We start from the raw sequence: 21012 nt of genomic DNA on the forward strand, positions 1-21012 counted from the left end.
TAACTCTAGAAAGAACAGTTTTAGTCATGGGGTTTCCATCAATAATACACCTTAACCTACTATTTCAAGTCTAATACTTTTCAGATGCCTAATGCTTTTAAGAAGTGTTTTATGAAAGCTAGAACAAAATCATTTTTGCTAAAAGAGGAATGTGCAAACAGGCCCCAAGAACCTAAAGACTAATAATGTATATACTATACCTTGGGTCACAATAGTTACTTCACTCTCTTCCAGACTAAAGGATATGATAACTGTTCTATCAGCAGAGGCTGTCAAGATGAGCTGATTTTTTTCTTCACATGCTTCCAAGGAAGGAAATGTAATAATAGCTGTTATCTTTTGAGTGTGTCCATTGAGTTCCAAAAGTTTTTCTCCTGTCTGAAATACCAATGAAAATGTTAACAGGTTCATTATTTCACAACTTAAATTACTTTAACAACACTAAGAAGAATCACTATGTAGAAAATGCATACATTCTATTTGAAATTACTTAGCCATAAACAATTTTAAGTATTTTCTGATAGATAATACAAATTTTAGCATATTTCATATAAAATTTAAAGGAATATTCTTTCCATATGATTTTAAGAATATAATTGGATAAATTAAGCATAAAAATATCAGTAACTTAATCTGTAGGAAAAAATAGATAGTCCTTCTTATCCAAGTATTTGTTATTTAAGTCCCCACAGTTATAAAGCTGTGGAAGAAAAAAAAGTCAGCTCCTTATCCAAGTATTTGTTATTTAAGTCTCCACAGTCATACAGTTGTGGAATGGAAAAAAGGCAGCATAACAACAACAAATATATCTATATCCAATAATGTATCAACTACTCATAAAGTTAGCCTCCACTCCACCTCTATTTAATAGCAACAGCTATTCCCACCCATGAGACTCTCATGGACTTCCCAATAAACATACTATAAAACACAATGTAAATATGACAAATTACAAATCTTTCCAAGGTTACAAGGTTTCATGAATGTAGGGAACATGTTAAAGAAGTCCTTTAATCACAGACAAAGCCATTGAAAAATGAGGATCTGACAGATCAATGAGAGAAGATAGATACTTCAAAAGAGAGTAACCTGAGTATCAAAGGATCAGGAAGAGAGGTCTCAGAGAAATTTGGTTAAGCTTTAAATATTTTTTAAATAAGCCTTTTATTATATTGCTATTAAATTCAAACATGAGAAGCATGTTACATTATGTAATCATCACTTTGAAAGAAAAATTGCCACAAAAATCAACACTTGATTCATCTTCAGAGTCATACATAGTTGCTGGTAAGTTTTGTTCGGTAAGATTAAAATTTTATTTTCACATCTTGGTATTTGTTTCTCAGGAAAAAATCTTCATTAAAAAAGTTTCTATTATAAAATATTGGCTCCCGCCCTGATCGGTTTGGCTCAGTGGATAGAGCGTCAGCCTGCGGACTCAAGGGTCCCAGGTTCGATTCTGGTCAAGGGCATGTACCTTGGTTGCGGGCACATCCCCAGTAGGGAGTGTGCAGGAGGCAGCTGATTGATGTTTCTCTCTCATTAATGTTTCTAACTCTCTGTCCCTCTCCCTTCCTCTCTGTAAAAAATCAATAAAATATATTAAAAAAAAAAATTGGCTCCCAATTTAAATGAAATCTTCCCAAGTATGCCTTTTCAAGTATTAATTAGTGTGTCTACTAATATGCAGATATATCCCCAGATAGTGTTTATGAATGTATACTCAACTATACAGTCATATATTTATTACACAATCCACACAAAATCAATACACACCTGGGCATTCCACACAACTACAAGTCCATCATCACCAGCAGATGCAAATCTGGTTAGAGAAAAAAAGTTAAAAAATAAGTCACTGGTGACATTTAAGTGCTAAAATTACTAAGAACCATCAAACCTTATTAATGATATTCTGAAATACTAATATTAATGCAGATTAAGTTATCTAAGCTAATTTAGCAAATATTGACGAATACCTGCTAGGATTTGTGCCAGGTACTGAAGATACAAAGATAAGATCATTTACAGTGTTACAATGAATAAACTGCAAGAAATGTAAGAATGAGGGAGATCTGTAAAGGAACTTTAAAGTCCTTCCTTGCTTTAAAATTATATGTAAACCCGACTTAAGTGACATAAAGCCAAACTGAGGAACAGCTTCAATGAGAAGTGATATTCCAGAAGTGGAAAAAAGAAACCATGTCCTTAGACAAGTTAATTATTTCTATTCCTTTCTCTGTAAAAATACTCTAACTACTTTTTAAAGCCAACATCATACTCTATTTTTGCCCCTAACACTAGGACACAAAAATTTCTTTGTTCCTGAATTTTATCCCTATATAAGAATTTCCTAAAATTTCACTACTTCAGTCAAGTAACATTTTCATTAATACCCCAAACTGAGCTTCAAGTTCAAATTTTTCAGATTCAGTTTCAAAATCCCATATGCACTGGCTCAGACAAATCCTATATTTAGTACCCACTTCAAAACCATTTGATTACATCTCCTTCTGCAGGAGCTAAAAGATTATCCAGGAGATAGGAAATTGGCCAAATACAGTCTGACAGTCTGTTAATAGTATTTGAATATAGAACTACATATTTTTTAATGGAAAGGGCCTTTAAAACTACCTACATTACAAGCTAGAAACCACACAGAGTTATTGTAAAATCCATGCTTAACACTTAATTTTTCAAAATGAAATAATGAAGTACATAAAAGATCTGAATACTAAAAAGAAAACTTATTTTTAAATTAAAAATATAATTTCTTATGGTTAATTACATACATTTTCTGGATTACAATACTTAACAATCCCTTTAGTATCAAAACTAGTTGCTAGATGTCTTTACTAGCTTATGTTTCTAGACCTATCGATTTATTTTTATTTATATAGTGATGGTGGGAGAGCAGTACTCACGGTCTTAAGTTTTCTTTGGTATAAAACATCAATTTATATTGATTCCTGAAATTCTTATAATTACTTTTCTCCATTTTAGAAGATTACAGGTTAAAAATATACTTTTTTCTAACCTTGATTTTTAACTTCTCATTGTTGTTTTATCATATCTGAATCTCATGAGGTCATGAGTTTAGAAATGAGATATAAAGCATTTCACCTCAAACTTTAATTCAATCAGTAGTAAACAAGTTAAAGCTAAACAATGCCCAATAGTAATGCATGAAATCACAGCCAATTTTTAGTTGCTCAGAGGTTGATTACCCAGTTGATGGATAACTCAGTACTTTCAATTCTTATATATTCTATTGCTGCCTTTTTTTTCTACCATTTCAGTACCTATTATAACCTACTCATGAAGTTTAAAAATGCAAGTCAGTTTAACTTTGCTATATATTACCTCTCATAAAATAACTATGCCAAAGAATTTCTATGCATATGTGCATAACCGATGGACACAGACAATAGTGTTGTGAAGGCCTGGGGAGGAGACAGGAGCGGCGGGGAAGGGGGTAAGTGTGGGTAGGGAAAAAGGGGACATCTGTAATACTTTCAACAATAAAGATAAATTTTTAAAAATAACTATAATAAAGGGTTGGGAGATCGTTCACAAATTACAATTATCCATTCTACTAGGATGGATAACTGAAAACTAGCTGCACTAACTATATCTGTTTACCTCTAAGTCAGTTTATCCTAATCAGTCAAGCACATACTACAGCCACCTCCCAAATCATAAATGAAAATTCAACCCAAGAATTCCTAATACAGTAAGATACACTGTAATGGCTGAAAACAAGTAATGAACCATTTTAAAAAGAGTAATTAAAATGTCAATAAGGCTTAAGTTATTCAATGGAAGAAAAAAATAGTGACTATATTGTCATAATATTATATATAATTATATAAAATAATTTTTTTAAAAACTCAAAATTAATAGAATCTAAACATTCCATTCTAAAGATAAGTTTTTAAGAGAAATGCTTCTTTAATGATTAGCACAAAATATATGCAATGAGATTTCATACTATACGTTCGGAAAATGCCAAGATCAATTATATGTAGTTCTTGTCCCAAGATATTAAAATTTAATGACTTAAAAAGGTACTGTATCAGATCTAAGACATCATCAACTATAAGACATTCTATTACTTTATGTACTATTAAGGGAAAAAATGCTACATAACGGAAATACACCATCAATTATATGATTTATTCAAATTTTACAGATATTAAAATAGAAAAAAATAGGCTTTATAGAATCAATTCAATATAATAATTGCCATATTTATTGATCTTTATAACATGGCACTTTCTAATCCAACAAATCTCTAATTATTTCTGGCAGGTTTATAGCACTAAATAATGCTTTTTCAATGAATAAGCAAACATTAAAGAGTTGCAAAGGTTCTGTAAAATAGATTGTCTTAATCTCACTTTTCTCTTATCATTAATATATCAATATTGTCACAACAAAAATAGAAATTTGAAAAATTTTACACTCACAATCTCACCACAAAGATAAATTCCTTTTATTTTTTTTCATGCTCCTGTTATTACACATAGCCTTCAAGTTTTCTTAACTTGAAACCAAGTCTTTAAAAATATTCATTGCCCTAGCCAGTTTGGCTCAGTGGATAGAGCATCATCGGCCTGACGACTGAAGGGTCCCGGATTTGAATCCAGTCAAGGGCACATGACCAGGTGGCAGGCTCGATCCCCAGTAGGGGGCATGCAGGAGGCAGCCAATCAATGATTCTCTCTCATCATTGATGTTTCTGTATCTCTCTCCCTCTCCCTTCCTCTCTGAAATTAATAAAAATGTTTTTTAAAAACTTTATAAAAATATTCATTGAAACTATACAATTAAATGACTAAGCAAAAGCTATATACATGAAAACAAGTTTAACAAGGTAGAAACATGGTTTAATGAAGACCTATATTAGAGTTTATAGAATGTTCCATCTTCTCCTCCCCTAATTATGAGACCTAATTTATTGAGAGTTGATGACTCAATTATTTCTTCAATAAATATTTATTAAGCACTAACTATATAACGTATAAGTATGTATGTGCTTGATCCTAAGAGTAAAGATCAATGAGATAGTTCTTGCCTTGAAGAGCTCAGTCTACATTACTCAGTAATGTTACAAGGTCCAGATCATGTACCCATTGAGAATTCTCATTTATACTTCTTTCAATTTATAGAAATCACTCCCTTTAAACACCTTCCCTTTGAACAACATCTCAGAGAAAGTACTCTTATTCTTGCCAACTGTGGGCTAAAAGAACAGCAAAGCTTCACAAAGATCTATATAAAATAAAACATGTATTTTCACAATTCCTATGTCCATTACCTAAGTACATATGTAATAGCTCTTATTCATGTGAATTTATTTCAATTAAGTCAAAGGTGCTACAGATTCAAATATAACCTTAGAGGACATAATAAAAAGTATAGCCATAAAGCTGAACATGAACCCTCCTGTATTCAATATCTACATAACCATAAAGCACTGGAAATATAAAAATATAACATTATGACAAAAAAAAATCCCTGTGGTTAACTAATTTCCCACAGTACTTTCTAATACATGATGCAGCTTAAACAGTGTATCTTTTTTACAATAAAATAGTTGAAAAATAACAAAACTGAAAAATAACAAAGTTTTCATTTAAAATGGATTTTTATTTATCTTGTATGTTAGAACTACTTGAAAAAAATTAGAGATGTAGACTTGTAATAGGCGTTTAAGGGAATTCCAAAGCATTTTCAGGAGCCATAGACATTGCCACTGATTCTTTCATTAGATCTATGAGAACATAATTTTTTTCCTTAAGAAAAAAATATACAAACACACACACAAAACTCTAATATCTGAATGTCTACAGTCCTCACAAATAGAATAAAAGAGGGAAGATTTCATAGTTCCCATAGTCATTTGCAAAGGTAAAACCTTGGTAAATTCTCCCCTCCTCCAAATCACAAATAGAAAACTAAACTACACATCAAGCTTACAAGTATTAGAATACCAAAAATCCCTGTGGCTTCCATTGTGGGGTGGGGGCACTCCCCATGACCCAGAGCTCAAGTTTCCCTGAAAGAACTACTAAAGAAGCATCCTGGCCTCTCCCTCTCCCAACTGACCTAATAAATGAGTTTGAGAGAATGAACTGAGCATGCTCTGTTCAGGCTCTTCTGGGTTTTCTCTGAAGATTTGTCTGTTCACAGAGAGAAAACATTCTGCTTTGCTCTTGTTTTTAAGGTAAGCCTACACTGAAGTAGGAGGCTTGCAGATGTCCAGTTGCACCAGTGATTCAGTGAATAAGTCTACCTAACTCAGGGTGTTGTATTAGGAAACCCACTATTTACCGAGCCACATTCTTTATTCTAATTTTTGCCAGTTATTATTTTAGTAAGCTGATATGTTCATGTCCACCTGTGTGATTTCTGCATTGAACAAAGTTTTATTTTATACTGAAGCAAAAATACTTTTTAAATTGGCATTTTTATTTCCTCTCTAACAAACATACATCATATTTTTATATTTATTATGGAGAATTTAAATATTTATAAAAGTGGAAACTGTATAACAAAAATCCTCAGGTACTCATACCTGTCCTTAATAATTATCAACTCATGGCCAGCACTGTTTCATCTGTACCACACCCAATTGCCCCTCCACACATATTATTTTGAAGCAAATCCCAGTCACTATATTTCATTTCATCAGTAATTATTTTAATATATATCTCTTATGACTATTTTACACCACAAAGTTAACAACATGTAATGACATAACATACCTAGTCAATGATCAAATTTCCCTGTCTCAAGTTTTTAAGCTAGTAACTGTGGGTCTAAATAAGATTCCTATATTGCAATTGGTTGACATACCTCTAATGTTTTTTTAGTCAATTGATTCCTTCTTCATATTTTTTCCTTGCAATTAAGAATTTACTTTATACATTTCTCACAGTCTGGATCTTGCTAGCTACCTTCCAGTGTTGTCACTTAACAAAATGCACCTCTGTCCCCTGTATTTCTGGTAAACTAACAGATCTAGAGACTTAATCAGATTCCATTTTTACTTTTTGGTTAGGCCACTTCATAGACCATTTGGATGAAAATAATGAGTATTTTTGTCCTGCACACACACATAATTTCTGGCAGTCGTGTGTGTGCGCGTATGTGTGCAATGTTAACAACCACTGCCTAATTTATTGTGTTAGAGGTTGCAAAATTACAATATTCCAATTCTATGATTCTTCATGTTTGAATTCTTCTACAAAGAGAAATTTCCTCTCATCAATTATTATTGATCCCATGATATTTGTATAGGATAAGCAGTATAGCTCTCAACTTGTAAATACCTCTTCAAGAGAGGACTAGCTACCCAGATGAACGTGGTTATCTACCTCTAGCTGTTGACTTTAGGGTACATTTCAGCTTTCAAGTCAAAATCATACTCTCAGGTGGGCCCTCAGTCACTTGAATTAAGCACATTCTTGGATGACCTTTAGCCAATGACTGTGCACGGCAGGACAAAAAGTACTAGTTATTTTCATCCAATGCAGGACTCCTCAAAAGGGCATTCTTTTCTCCAGAGCTCTCCATTGGGTTTACAGAGACTTGGTCAGATCTGTATCATAGTCTGAGGCAGCTCTTCTTGTCCAATCCTGCTTCCTTATTTCCGCTTTCATTGATGTTTCTAATAAACTTTTTGCATTCTTAACTCCATTTTATTGCCTGCTTCCTAGGGAAACCCATCTTGACTACTGATTTCTTTTATCTGATTGTGGAAAGTTACTCTTAGCTTAAGAATATTTTCTTAAAGACGTAGCGTGTTATTTGTTCAGTGAACTATCGAACCATACTGAGTTCGTTTAGTTTCTTGTGAATATAGAGCTTCACCAGCCATTCTAGGAGCACATTTTGTTCTCCAGTCTGGCATTTCATGGGTCACTTAATTCTTTTCCAGTCATGATCACCATCCTATATAACCTTGTCTGTTTCCTGGAGTAGCAAGGAATGGTCAAATGAGCAACAGAAAAAAACTGCTCTTAAAATGTGTTATAAACTCAGTTTAGTTTAATGCATCAAATGCTAGAGTATTATATATAATTTTAGCACAGTCCACTTTTTAGAAGACTCTTGCTGAGTCTTAGCCTTCTTTAGTGATCTCCCAATCAATATGACCCTCACTTCATGTTCAAAACATACTGAAGAAGAAAAGAAAAGGCAGCTGTCTGTTATGTTATACAGGATTTATTTGGTATCTTCAAAAACCAATCTGAGAAAATTTTCCACTCACTGATTTTAGCTGAGCCACCAAGAAAACAAGAAAATCCTTCTGCAAAATTCTCAATAAACTGACATTATCTAAAGACCTGAAGCGTGAAACCTGGATTACAACAGCCGACCAAAAAAATAGAATGCAATGTCTACAAAAACTAAGTAAAAACATAAAAAGTGTAACAACAGAATATTTATTTAAGGTATTTTGGTAATTTGACAATGCATAAATAATGTACATATGCAATGATAAAGATAATTCTAAATTATACTGTTAAATTAAGAATGAAAGTGTTAAGCTCTTAATTCTATTTGTAATAAATATTTATATAGTTTGTAGATTTTTTTACGTCTTTCTTACCAATAATGACTCAGTTATTTTTTGCATACACTATAAAATTAAATTTTTTAAAATAATACACAGATTGAAAGTTCTAAAGGTCTGTGACTGACTGAAAAACTTCAGATTTAATTACATGGAAATTTTGACATAGTAATGATTTGAGTACAAAGAATTAAATATGATTCATGTAGTAATATCTTCACTTTATTGCAAAAAAACCCAAAAAGTAGGGTGTTTTCCCCCCATTTATTTTAGACATTTAGATTCACTCTGTTAGATAGCAAACATGACCACAAATTATTCTCCCTCCTAATGTCACCATTTGCAAAAAGCATTAGTTGCTTCAAGAGGTAGAGTTTATTTATCCACTTACTGAATTTGTGCCAGTTCCCGACTTGCTTTAGCCAATGAAACAACAGCAAACAGTATACAGAGACTTGAAAAGTTTTACATTGGGGCTTGCCATTCTGCTGGTATTAGAACTCCCTAGTCACTATGTGAACAAGAACTTGAGCAATCACATGGAGAGAGACCCCAGTCAATACAACTGAGACCACTGTGAACTGCCAGCCTCAGCCAATCTACCTGTTAACCACAGATGCATAACTAAACCTAACCAAGATAAGTCAACCATGGTGCAGATGAGAAAAAAAAAACAACCTACCCAGCTGAGCCTAACCCAAAATGCCATCCTGCAAAACAGTGAACTAAATATATAATGGTTGTTTTAAACCACTAAGTTTGGGGTGATATTTGACAGAGCAATAAACAGATAACTGATGTAATTGTCTAGCTTTTTACTGTTTACAGAACATTTACTGTATCATACATGAGCACCACTGTGAAGAAAATGTAATCAGATATCAGCCTTTGGACAAGGATCATTATTCTACAAAAAGGCCTTTCTGGAGTCTTCTTCTAACTAGGTAATAAGAATAGCCAAGAGGACGTTTCAGAGGGCAGATAGCAATGAACATGGAATCTTAATAGTTAATCTATTTAAAAAGTTAAAGACCACATCCTGAAAGTAAACTACATATTTTTTACTTAACTTTTTTAGGCAAAATGATTTGAGAATTCCTTAAGGTTCAAATGCTATATTAGTGATTATGGTCTGAGAAATTATTTGAGTTTTTTTAGCCTACCTAGAAATTTACTATGGTAAAATATGGTACAAGAAAACTTGAACTGTTCAATATCCGATCTTCCCAGAAATGTTTAGTTTCAAAGATCTGACTAAAAAAAATACAGTATCTCTTAGTATCTACCACCAACAAACATTACCAAAAAGGCTGAAGATTATTATACTATGGTTAACATGTTATAATTTGTTTGGCTTATATCACAACAGAAAAATAATGTTGACAGGCTAATAATATATATGAGGTGAATCTTTAAGCAAAAGTTGGAGTATCTGGTCTATATATATATATAAAAGCCTAAGTGACTGTCCAACTGTTCGACCAGTAGCTATGATGCGTACTGACCACCAGGAGGCATATGCTCCAACCAGTAGATTAATTTGCTGCTGGGGTTCGGCAGATCAGGACTGGGTGAGATGGGTCGGACACACCTGGAGCCCTCCCACGGTCCCTCCCTGGCCCTGATCGTGCACAGTGGGGTCCCGGATGCGAGAGGGCACAGGCCATGCCAAGGGACCCCACCAGTGAATGAATCCATGCACCAGGCCTCTAGTCCTATATAATAAAAGCCTAATATGCAAATTGTCCCTACGGGCAGGAGTTTGATCGATGGGGAGTTGGACGTGCACTGACCACCAGGGGGTGGTGCAGAGCATGGCGGGCGTTGGCAATGCAGCACTGGCAGCATGCGGCAGTGGAGGTGATGCCAGCTCCAATGAGCCCTGATGAGAGCGAGACCGCAGCAGAACGGTGGAGCAGGTGAGCAGGCAGCACCAGGCCAAGGCGGCTGTGAGGGGAGGCCCTGGCCAGCGGCGGCGACAGGCAGCTGCGGAAAGGAGGCCCCAGTTGGAAGCCAGCAGTACTGGGCCTCTAGTTGTATAATAATTTGACTGGACTCTGTCCATGGCTTATAGAAGGAAGCTGGGCTCCTCAGACCTGACCTGAGTTTGTACTAATGAGGTGACTCAGAGTGGGCCCCTAGACAGTTTAAGGATGGGAGCTAGCCATATAGAAAATATGAACCATGAAATTAGAGGATTGGGGCTTTGAGCCATAGATATCAGCCTGACCTCAAAACTGGGGAAGGAAGAGAGGCTAGAAATTGCATTTAATCAAGTGGTAAATTATTTAATCATTCCTATATATGAAACCACTACAAAACCTCTGAATGCTCAAAGTTTGAGTGAGCTTTCTCGTTGGTGATACACACTGAGGTGCTGAAGGGTGATGGATCCTGAGGAATAGTTTACACTTAGGATCTCCCAGACCTTGCCCTATTTCATTTGGCTGCTCCAGATTGTATCCTTTATAATAAAACTGTATAGTGCTTTCCTGAGTTCTGTCAGTCATTCTAGCAAATTGTAAGGGGGAAGTGGCAATGTATATAGCCAGTTGGTCCGAAGTGTGGGTGGCCTGGAAACCCTGGAGATTGCAGCTAGAGACTAAGGTGAGGGAAGTGTTGTGCAGGACTGTGCCTTAACCTGTAAAATCTGGCCTAACTCCAGGTAGTGTGAGAATTGCGTTGCACATGGGGAAAGCAACTAAACACCAAAGAGATAAGAAAATCAGATAATATGCATATATGGACACAGACAATAGAGTGGTAAAGGCCTAGGAGGGGCTGGTGTGGGGTGGAGAGAAAAAAAAAAGGGAAAATAAATATAAATAAAAGCTGAAGGATAAAATAATAAAAAAAGAAAAGCAGAGAGAAGACAAGTTAATAGACAACAGAAGTGATAGTCATGATTAGGAATAATCACAGAAGCAGTCACCCATGGAATAAAAAATGAAAAAAAGCCCTCCTTGGCTCAGTGTTTGAGCATCGACCAATGAACCAGGAGGTCACGGTTTGATTCCCAGTCAGGGTACATGCCCGGGTTGTGGGCTCAATCCCCAGTGTGGGACATGCAGGAGGGAGCCGATAGGTGATTCTCTCTCATCATTGATGTTTCTCTCTCTCTCTTCCTCTCCCTTCCTCTCTCTGAAATCAATAAAAATATATTTTAAAAAAATGAAAAAAGAAAAACCACACACACACACAAAAGACAGTATTAAAGGCAAAAGAGACAATTAGAGGTGATAATGGAAGAATTGATAGGGACAACACAAATGGGGTAAGGGAGTTAAGATGACAAGCTAGTTAATAGTCTGGGAACTCATTAATTCATTAAAAACTACCTATTAATTGCCTGCTACATGTTAGACACTGTGCCAGGTACTAAGGATATGTGGTGAACAAGAAAAACATAGCTTCCACTCTCATGAGGTTTACATTGTAGAGGGAAAGATAAATGTTAAATTGTGTAATTGTTATTGTGATACTTGCTACAAAGGATAAGGATATAATTAAATAAGGCTTTAATAAACAGATCAGTAATAAGTTAAATCTATAGTCCTAACACTTATACACCTTTATCTTCATTTGCAAATATTATCTACCAAAGTAGTACGGAATAATGTGCATTTTATTTTTTTTTATTTTTAATTATAATTGATGTACAATTTTATTAGTTTCAGGTATACAACACAGTGACATTTATATATCTTATGTATCTTTAATGACATTTATATGTTATCTTATATATACATATCTTATATATATCTTATATATCTTATCTAGTAACCATCTATCACCATAGTTATTATGATATTATTGAATCTATTCCCTTTGCTGAATGATACTAATTTTAAAGGGGTTTCATCAATAACAAAAAATTCAGATGAAATACTTACCTCACCTTCTACTAAAAATATTACATTCCCTTAGCTATCTAATACTTAAATATTTCCCATATTTCTTTGTCAAATTAAGGTTCACCTTAACATACAGTTATAACCCCACCCAAATTTTAAAGTCATACACTTCCTAAAAAACAAACAACTACAACAAAAAACCACCAAAAAAATTTGAGCTGTCAAAAAAAACCCACCTCAAACAAAATAAGGATCAAATCATCAGATATGACACCCTGACTTCTAAGCAAAAAAGACTTCGGATATGCATTTCATCAAGATTCAGAGGTCAATTTCTACTAAATGTTGCTAATGATCAGTTTTGAGATTTTTAGAAAAGATGGATTAATTCTGAAGTTTTTGATATAAAATTCCCTAAGAACTCTTTCCAAACAATAGTTAATTGGATAACTAGAGTTTCTTACCTGTAGTCATCTAACCGTACCAGAAACCGTACAATATCATGATGAGCTTTCAGTACAAGCAGTTCAGTGTAGGGGTTCTGGGTTTGTTCTTCACCTATTGTCTGTAAAGCAGATTTCTTGTATTGGAAAAAAAAGCCAAAACAAAAGAGAAAGAGATAAAATGATTTATGATAAAAGGCATACTGCAGTAAAACTGCATGGTATACAACTAAAAATATAAGACTTAAAAACATGTTCTCATACTACATAAAGGGTAGGGCAAAAGTAGGTTTACAGTTGTTGGTATGGAAAATAATCCTATCTAATAAAAGAGAAACATGGTAATTGGTGTACGACCGCTACCCTTCCCATTGGCTAATCAACGAGATATGCAAATTAACTGCCAGCCAAGATGGCGGCCGGCAGCCAGGCAGCTTGAAACTAACATGAGGCTTGCTTGCTTCAGTGACGGAGGACTCCAACGTTCCCCGCCTGCCTTGCTGGCCTCTGAGCTTGCAGTTTAAGAAACATTGTAACAAATATAGAAGCTAAACAAAACCCCAGAAACCTGCTTTCAGCGAGCCCGGGATCTCAGAGCTGGAGTTATACATTGTTTCGATTATAGGACCGAAACAACCAGATACCTTCTTTCAGCAGCAGAGGCCTCAGAGCTGGAGCCAGAGCTAAAGCTGGCCCAGAATAAAAAAGAAAAAAAGGAGCAGTTGGGAGCTTCAGTCAGCCTGAAAACAGCCCTCAGCCCCTCACCCAGACTGGCCAGGCACCCCAGTGGGGACCCCCACCCTGAAGGGTGTGTGACCAGCTGCAAACAGCCATCATCCCCTCACCCAGGCTGGCCAGGCACCCCAGTGAGGACCCCCACCCTGATCCGGGACACCCTTCAGGGCAAACCAGCCAGCCCCACCCATGCACCAGGCCTCTATCCTATATAGAAAAAGCGTAATATGCCTCCCAGCACCGGGATCAGCGTGACAGGGGGCAGTGCCCAAACCCCCTGATCGCCCTGTGGCTCTGTGTGTGACAGGGGGCGGGGCCACAACCTCCCTATCCGCCCTGCTCTGTTCGTGACAGGGGAAGGCGCCCCAACCCCCTGATCAGCCCTGCTCTGTGCCTGATAGGGGGGGAGCTCCCAAGCCCCTGATCGCCCTGCAGCTCTGTGTGTGACAGGGGGCGGCGTCTCAACCCCCTGACCGGCCCTGCTCGCTGGGTGATAAAGGGCGGCGCTCCAACCCCCTGATCCACCCTGTCCTGAGTGTGACAGGGGCCGGTGCCCCAACTCCCCTATCGGCCCTACTCTGTGAGTGACAGGGGGGAGCTCCTCAACCCCCTGATCGGCCCTGCTCTGTGAGTGACAGAGGGGAGCTCTCCAACCCCCTGATTGACCCTGCTCTGTGCGTGACAGGGTACGGAGCCCCAACCCCCCTGATGGGCCCTGCTCTGTGCGTGACAGGCGGTGGCGCCGCAACCTCCCCATTGACCCTGCCTTGAGTGTGACAGGGGGCGATGCCCCAACCCCCCAATCGGCCCTACCCTGAGCGTGACTGAGGGTGGCATCACAACCTCCCAATCTGCCCTGCTCTGTGCATGACAGGGGAAGGCGCCCCAACTCCCCACCAGGGGCTGCACCTAGGGATTGGGCCTGCCCTCTGCCACCCAGGAGCAGGCCTAAGCCAGCAGGGCGTTATCTCCCGAGGGGTCCCAGACTGCGAGAGGGCACAGGCCGGGCTGAGGGACCCCCCCTCCCCCCCGAGTGCACAAATTTTTGTGCACCAGGCCTCTAGTAAATAATAATACAAGAATAAACTCTGTGTTTCGTACACTCACAACTGTAAACCTACTTTTGCCCCACCCTGTATTATTTCCCCTAATATCAACTGACTGCCAATTTAACACAAAACATTTTTCTTACCACAAATCCACACCATAAATTTTTGTATTTTCAAGTCACAATAAATTTAGAAAAAGGGCAAAATTTATTTTATCAAATTATATTTCAATAAACCTGACCTAAAAAATTAATGGGCCAATCCAACTCAATATTTTAAAATGGGTGTTTCTCAATTGAAACTTGGCAGAAACAAAACTGTAGGTCAAAAGGGTAAAATATAAAACAGACTAAAGTAGGGCCTAAGCCCATTATAGGCACTCATTATATGTTTGCTGAATAAAACAATTAAATCATTTAGAGTCAATGAATTCAATGAAATCAACTTTGAAAAATAACATTGATAAAGATAATTACTAACATTTACAAAGTATTAGGTGGCATCCCATATGCCAAACACTGCAAAGCACATATAACTGGATAACTCTGTAAGGCAGGTCTTATTAACCCCATTTCTGTAGTCAAACCCACTACGATTTTAAAAAACCTCTGTTCTTACCCTCTAAACTGCAGTTTTTTAAAACTTGACACTATTGACATTTTGGACCAGATAATTCTTTGTTGTTAAGGGCTGTCCTGTACACTGTAGGATGCTCAACAGCATTCGTAGTTTCTACATATTAGATGTCAATAGAAATTCACCCCACCCCAAATTGTGACAATCAAGAATGACTATCAATCCCCAGAGGGAAAGTAGGGGAGGGTGGGGGTAAGGGGAAGAGATCAACCAAAGGACTTGTATGCATGCATATAAGCCAAACCAATGGACATGGACAACACGGGGATGAGAACATGGCGGGGAGGGGGGAGGTTGGGGGCTAATGGGGGGATGAGGACACATTTGTAATACCTTAACCAATAAAGAAATTAAAAAAAAAAAAAGAATGTCTCCAGACATTCCCAATGTCCCCTAATGGGCAAAATTATCCCAGCAGAGAAACACTGCTTAAATTAGAAGCTTAGATTCAAAGTTCTTGCATAAATTAGGGCAAATCATTGCTTCAGATAATGTACAAATTCACAGCAGTTATAAAACTGAAATACTTTTACATGAAGAAATATATAACTTAACATGCATGTTTCCAAAAAAATTCACCCCAAAGGAGTAATTTTTTTTATTTATTGCATCGCCCTTTTAGCAGTGAAAATCAAAAGTGAGAATTCTGAAAACTATATACTACTTTCCCCAAATGAAAGCTTGTCAGGTATCGCAGAATTAATTAATCAAATTCTATGATTCATCGAATAATGAGGCTTATACAGAATTGTCATATATATCCTATGTGGACTATTCAACTTTCCACAATTCTCCTATAATCTTTAGGATTTCAGCCTATCTTAAATACACCTAATTTCAAATAAGAAATGCTTTTTTAAAAAAATAGAGAATAAGCTTCAAGTGCAAAGATACGAGAAAGTTAAGACTGAGAAGATTTCTGGATTTACAACAATCCAAGTTTCCTATTTTTAGTAGTAAAAACATATTTTCTATGAGAAATAAAAGGGAATTCAGCACAAATTATATTCTTGGGTGGCATATGAAATAAATTCCAGACCTCAGTATTTTTAAGTTCCAAAACTTTTATATTCGCAACATTTCAAATATAAATCTCATTACAGTCTATTCAATTATTCAGTCCCATGAAGAAAGCGTTGACTGTGGAATCAAAAATATCAATTAATTGGGAAATCATTTTCTTGACTTTGAAGCAAAATATTAATTTAAAAAGTTAATTATATCTTTTTGGTTCATGTATAAAAACTCAAATCAACTTTATATTTCCTGAGCAATTTGGGGAAGTGACACCAAGTAAACGAAAAAATGTAAAGTTGCAGTCACCACTTGTTTCTAGTACGTAGGTCAGATACTTTTTTAAATGGATATGAGACTTAAGTAGGGAGACTAGCTGAGTCTCCTTGAGCCCGCTGTTGAACCACATCAGCTTCAGTTTTCTCACCTTTTGGCACAAAGATACTGTATTTAACTCAGGGTCTTAGGAGAATCAAAAGTACAAAGTAGCAGCAAAAAGGGGAGCCCCTCCCCCAACCCAACCTCCTCCACCCGAAACCTGGCCTCACAGCACGCAAGCCCCTCCTTCAACAGGGTCATTGTTCCTAGACTCAGGATCCCAGCTCCCACAGAAGCTTCCGCCGGGCAGGCAGGCTCCACCCAGGGGTTTACCTCTGCCAGTCCCTGAGGTTCTCGGCTTCCCCCGATCAGCCATCGCAACATCAGGGTAAGGCCTCTTGCCCGGCCCAGGTCACAGTCAGCCGAACTCTGCACTGGCCTCTACTTCCTCCTACTTCTCAGGAGCAGAGAGCAATGGAGCTGCTAACACTTTGCCGCCCCAGAAATGCCCACAGAACGTAGTAGTGCAAAGAAGAATCCACAGAAACAGGAAGATATTTGTCCCCCAGGCGCTGCCGTACCGCCACAGAGGCTTGGTTTGCGGTAGCCACTAGAGGAGCCGTAGCCCAAAGCTGGTGGGGTAGGGGCGAGGCTTCAAAGGCTCTAAGTGAGCAGGCGCAGGGGCGTTGCCCACTTGGCCCGCTGAGCTTGGGTAGCTTGAGCGGCCCCTGGTGGATGCGTATGGCACAGCACCTGAGTCCGGCGAGCAAGTGCTTTGACCAATTAACAGTCCCCTGGCATCCTTACTTGGCTGGGGGACCAAGAAACTCTTCAATAGTTGGCTGCAGAAGGGGCCTCCACATCCGGACTAACCCAATAATAAACCCGGCCAACACTTTGTGTACTGTAGTACAGATACTGTTCTGAGGCTTTACATAAATCCTCACAGTAGCCCTATAGTCCCTGTTTTATAAAGAAACAAACTCAGAAAGATTAGGTAGTTTGTCAAAGGCTAACAGCTAGGAAGTGGATACACTGAGATGGGTACCCAATCTCCAAACTCTAAAACTAGTGCTCTTGACTACCCTGTACTGTCTAACCCAGAATATCCCTAAAGAATAGAGGACATTTCATCACTCCATTTTGACTACTAGACTTTCTTAGGTAGTCAAAGGGCTACAGTTCTCTACTCTGGCTGCATATCATAATTACCCAATATGTATTTTGAAAAATATATATTCCTGGTTTCTACCTGGATTCATTAAAACAATCTTTATGGTTAGAACATAGGAATCAGCGTTTGGGGAAAATTCCTCAGGTGAGTCATGAGTAGCAAGGTTTCCAAATCACTGACTTAGGAACTACTTATAAATAGGCCTGTAAATGTTCATACATATATTTGTATATGTGATTGTTAGGTTCAAATCAGGATACTAGCAGTAAATTCTTAGAAAGAACCTAATACAAGTGTCCCAACCAATACATTAATTCAACAAACATGTATTGGCCACAGATGCATAGAGATGAAAAAAGTAATCACATAAAATTGCTACTTTTTGGATCAAGGCAGAATATGCTAGATACCAATAAGAGAAGGCCATACTTTCTACTTTAATGTATATTGGTTATGGGCAGTTTCCCAATCTGACAGTCCCTAGGGAACTGGGATCTCCTATGATTCATCTTTGTATTCATTTTGAATGCACTTGACAAAGGAATACTCCCAAGGGTCAGGAGAAGCTTGCCCCAAATTGCAGTCTGCATGCAGTTGAAGAAAGACTAAAAGAGTAGAGACTAGCCCAGCCGTGGGCAAACTACGGCCCGCAGGCCGGATCCAGCCCATTTGAAATGAATAAAACTAAAAAAAAAAAAAAGACCGTACCCTTTTATGTAATGATGTTTACTTTGAATTTATATTAGTTCACACAAACACTTCATCCATGCTTTTGTTCCAGCCCTCCAGTCCAGTTTAAGAACCCATTGTGGCCCTCGAGTCAAAAAGTTTGCCCACCCCTGGACTAGCCCCTGGACAAGGGGGATTCATCTTTAGTAAAACAAAACCCAAGAACATCAGGATTTTAGTCCTGGGAGGATAAACTTCAAGTGAGGGAACATGGTTGCCAGGTAGCCTAAATTTTATCCTGATTTTCCACATTATTTAGGGGTTTGCCCACTCCCTCATTACTCTGATCTAAGGAACACTCTTCTGGTCTTTAAATCACTGGTCCAGTGGTGAATAGTTTCTCCCTTGGTTCCTTTTAGGACAGCCGAGAAAGAACCTTATGTAAGATCATACTAGACCTCAGGGAAGCTAAAGGAGTAGGAAGCATCAGGAATCCATTCCTCCACCTAGATGACAATTATACTGTCAGAAACTGTGTGGACTATTTTGGAACTCTGAAGTCTATTTAAAAGCTTGCAGCTTGCAGGCGAAATCTTGGCTAGCACAGGTTCTGGCCAGCATTGTTGCAACCATAACTGACTGAAGCCGCTTCCAGGGAATTTAAAGAAATAGCATGTTTGGGGTTTTTTTTCCCTACTGCCTTTTTCCCCCTCTAAGGAGCCAGACATTTTAAGGATTAGGACATTCAAAAGCAAGCACATGTACAGAAGAATTTAGAAAGTAACCACACGTGCCCAGCAAAAGACACAGACTCAACTATGACCTAAGGAGACCTTTCACCTCAGACTAATCCCCACCACTGGGACACCTTTCAACAATCGAAAAATAAAGAAAATTAAAACCAGCAAATTCTGGGGAAGAGGGACTGAGAAAGAAAAAACAACTCAGCAATAAAAGTAATAAAAGGGTATATCACTACAGACCCTATAGACATTGAAATAATATTATAAATTATACATGAGTTTTAAGCTCAAATGGATAACATAAATAATTGTATAACAATTAACAAAATTGGATCCAGTTTAAAATGGTCTGTAAAAGAAACTTTCAGGCCTGGATGGCAATACTAATGAAAATCCCAGGAGGATTTCTTATAGATATACAATATGCTTCTAAAACTTATAAAAAGGACAAAGGAACTAGGATATACTGTGAGACACTGTGTTAGAAACCTAGAATACTACTCAAAACTTTAAAATTTTAAAAATAAATAAAATTATTTTAAAACCTTATAGTACCTGATCTCAAGGAACTTAGATTTTAGATTAACATTGAGAACATTTTTCATTTATAGAAGAAATAACTGAAGTATAACAGATGATCCCATACAAATTAGTATTGATTAAATGTAAGGGGTAAGTTCTAAAGAAATATGACTTTAAAATAATCATCAATGTTCTAGAGATTTGTTACACAATAATGTGAATGTACTTAACATTACTTAACTGTACATTTCATAATGGCTTACTTGGTAAATTTTATATTATGTCTAAAAACATTAAAATGGGGAGTGATGTAATTAGCATGGCAGACCAACAGTTTTTTATGGACTTCCCTCAAAGACCATTGATTTAAACAACCACCCATGGAGGAGAATGCCTTTGTGGAACTCTGGGAGTCCAGCAGAGAAGCCCCAACATACTATTGGAGCAAAAACATCCAAGATTAGATACATTCAACAGGGGAGGAAGAGCAGTTTCACTTTATCCACATCACCCCTCTCCCAAGGTAGAATAGCTCAGTGCCAAAAGAGATCTTCTTGGTCCATGATTACTTTCATGGGGAAAACTGAGATCATCTGAAGAATTCCCAGCTGCCTCAGCTGTGCAGGAAATCACCAAAGGGAACCACTTCTTTCTCACCCCATCCAGAATACTGAGATGTATGACACAACTGGGGAGTGGCTGGGAGAACAGCAGCCATGGCTCTCACAGGGCATCAAAGGAATATGGATCCCACTGACTGCTTCATGCACTGAATCAGGAAGCCCACCAATGAATTACAGGAAATGTGTAACCTATGGATCCCCCAAATTGGCCCATGGGCACTCCCAATGCTCTGCACACCTCACCCACACCCTACAGCTGGCTTTCTCTACATGCATGCCACTGATAGTGATGAGAGTGAGGCTTTGGAGACAGTTGGTGAGCATGTGCAAAAAGCCTGCTTGACTACAGAATTGGGAGAAAGCACTTAAACTTGAGCATTCAGCACTGTCCAAGAGAAAATAAACAGGAGGCTGACAACATATAGTCTGGCTTTGCAGGATCAAAAGAAAGCATACAATCTTCAGGTATCCCCCAACCCAAGAGGAAACAAAAAATGTGGAGCACAAGTATATGTAAGAAAAGATTAAAGAAAGCCTCAGAATCCCTAACAAGGCTGTCAGAAAGTATTTTTCTCTGAAGCCAGTCAGTAAAGCCTACAGGAGGGGACTCCTTCAAATAAATGCAAGGACAGCAACACAAGACTTCAA

The 21012-nt window shown here is 37.7% G+C and overlaps 1 protein-coding gene across 2 annotated transcripts in view; it reads right to left on the bottom strand.

Annotated features, from left to right (window-relative positions):
- The window catches only part of WDR41 (WD repeat domain 41), a 52748-nt gene extending 35518 nt beyond the window's left edge, over nucleotides 1-17230 (bottom strand). Inside the window, exons 1-4 of one of the 2 annotated variants that reach the window (XM_036308863.1) lie at nucleotides 16967-17230; nucleotides 12903-13018; nucleotides 1777-1825; nucleotides 247-378 (exon numbers count right to left, since the gene is read on the bottom strand). In XM_036308863.1, coding sequence (XP_036164756.1) covers nucleotides 247-378; nucleotides 1777-1825; nucleotides 12903-13018; nucleotides 16967-17017 — 348 coding nt within the window. In that variant the 5' untranslated portion in view covers nucleotides 17018-17230. Of the gene's footprint in view, nucleotides 1-246; nucleotides 379-1776; nucleotides 1826-12902; nucleotides 13137-16966 lie in introns of those variants that run through there. The other variant, XM_036308861.1, reaches the window with a different exon arrangement.
- Nucleotides 17231-21012: the final 3782 nt, after the last annotated feature.

Source organism: Myotis myotis, unplaced genomic scaffold, assembly GCF_014108235.1.
Source record: "Myotis myotis isolate mMyoMyo1 unplaced genomic scaffold, mMyoMyo1.p scaffold_m19_p_5, whole genome shotgun sequence".
Taxonomy (NCBI): Eukaryota; Metazoa; Chordata; class Mammalia; order Chiroptera; family Vespertilionidae; genus Myotis; species Myotis myotis.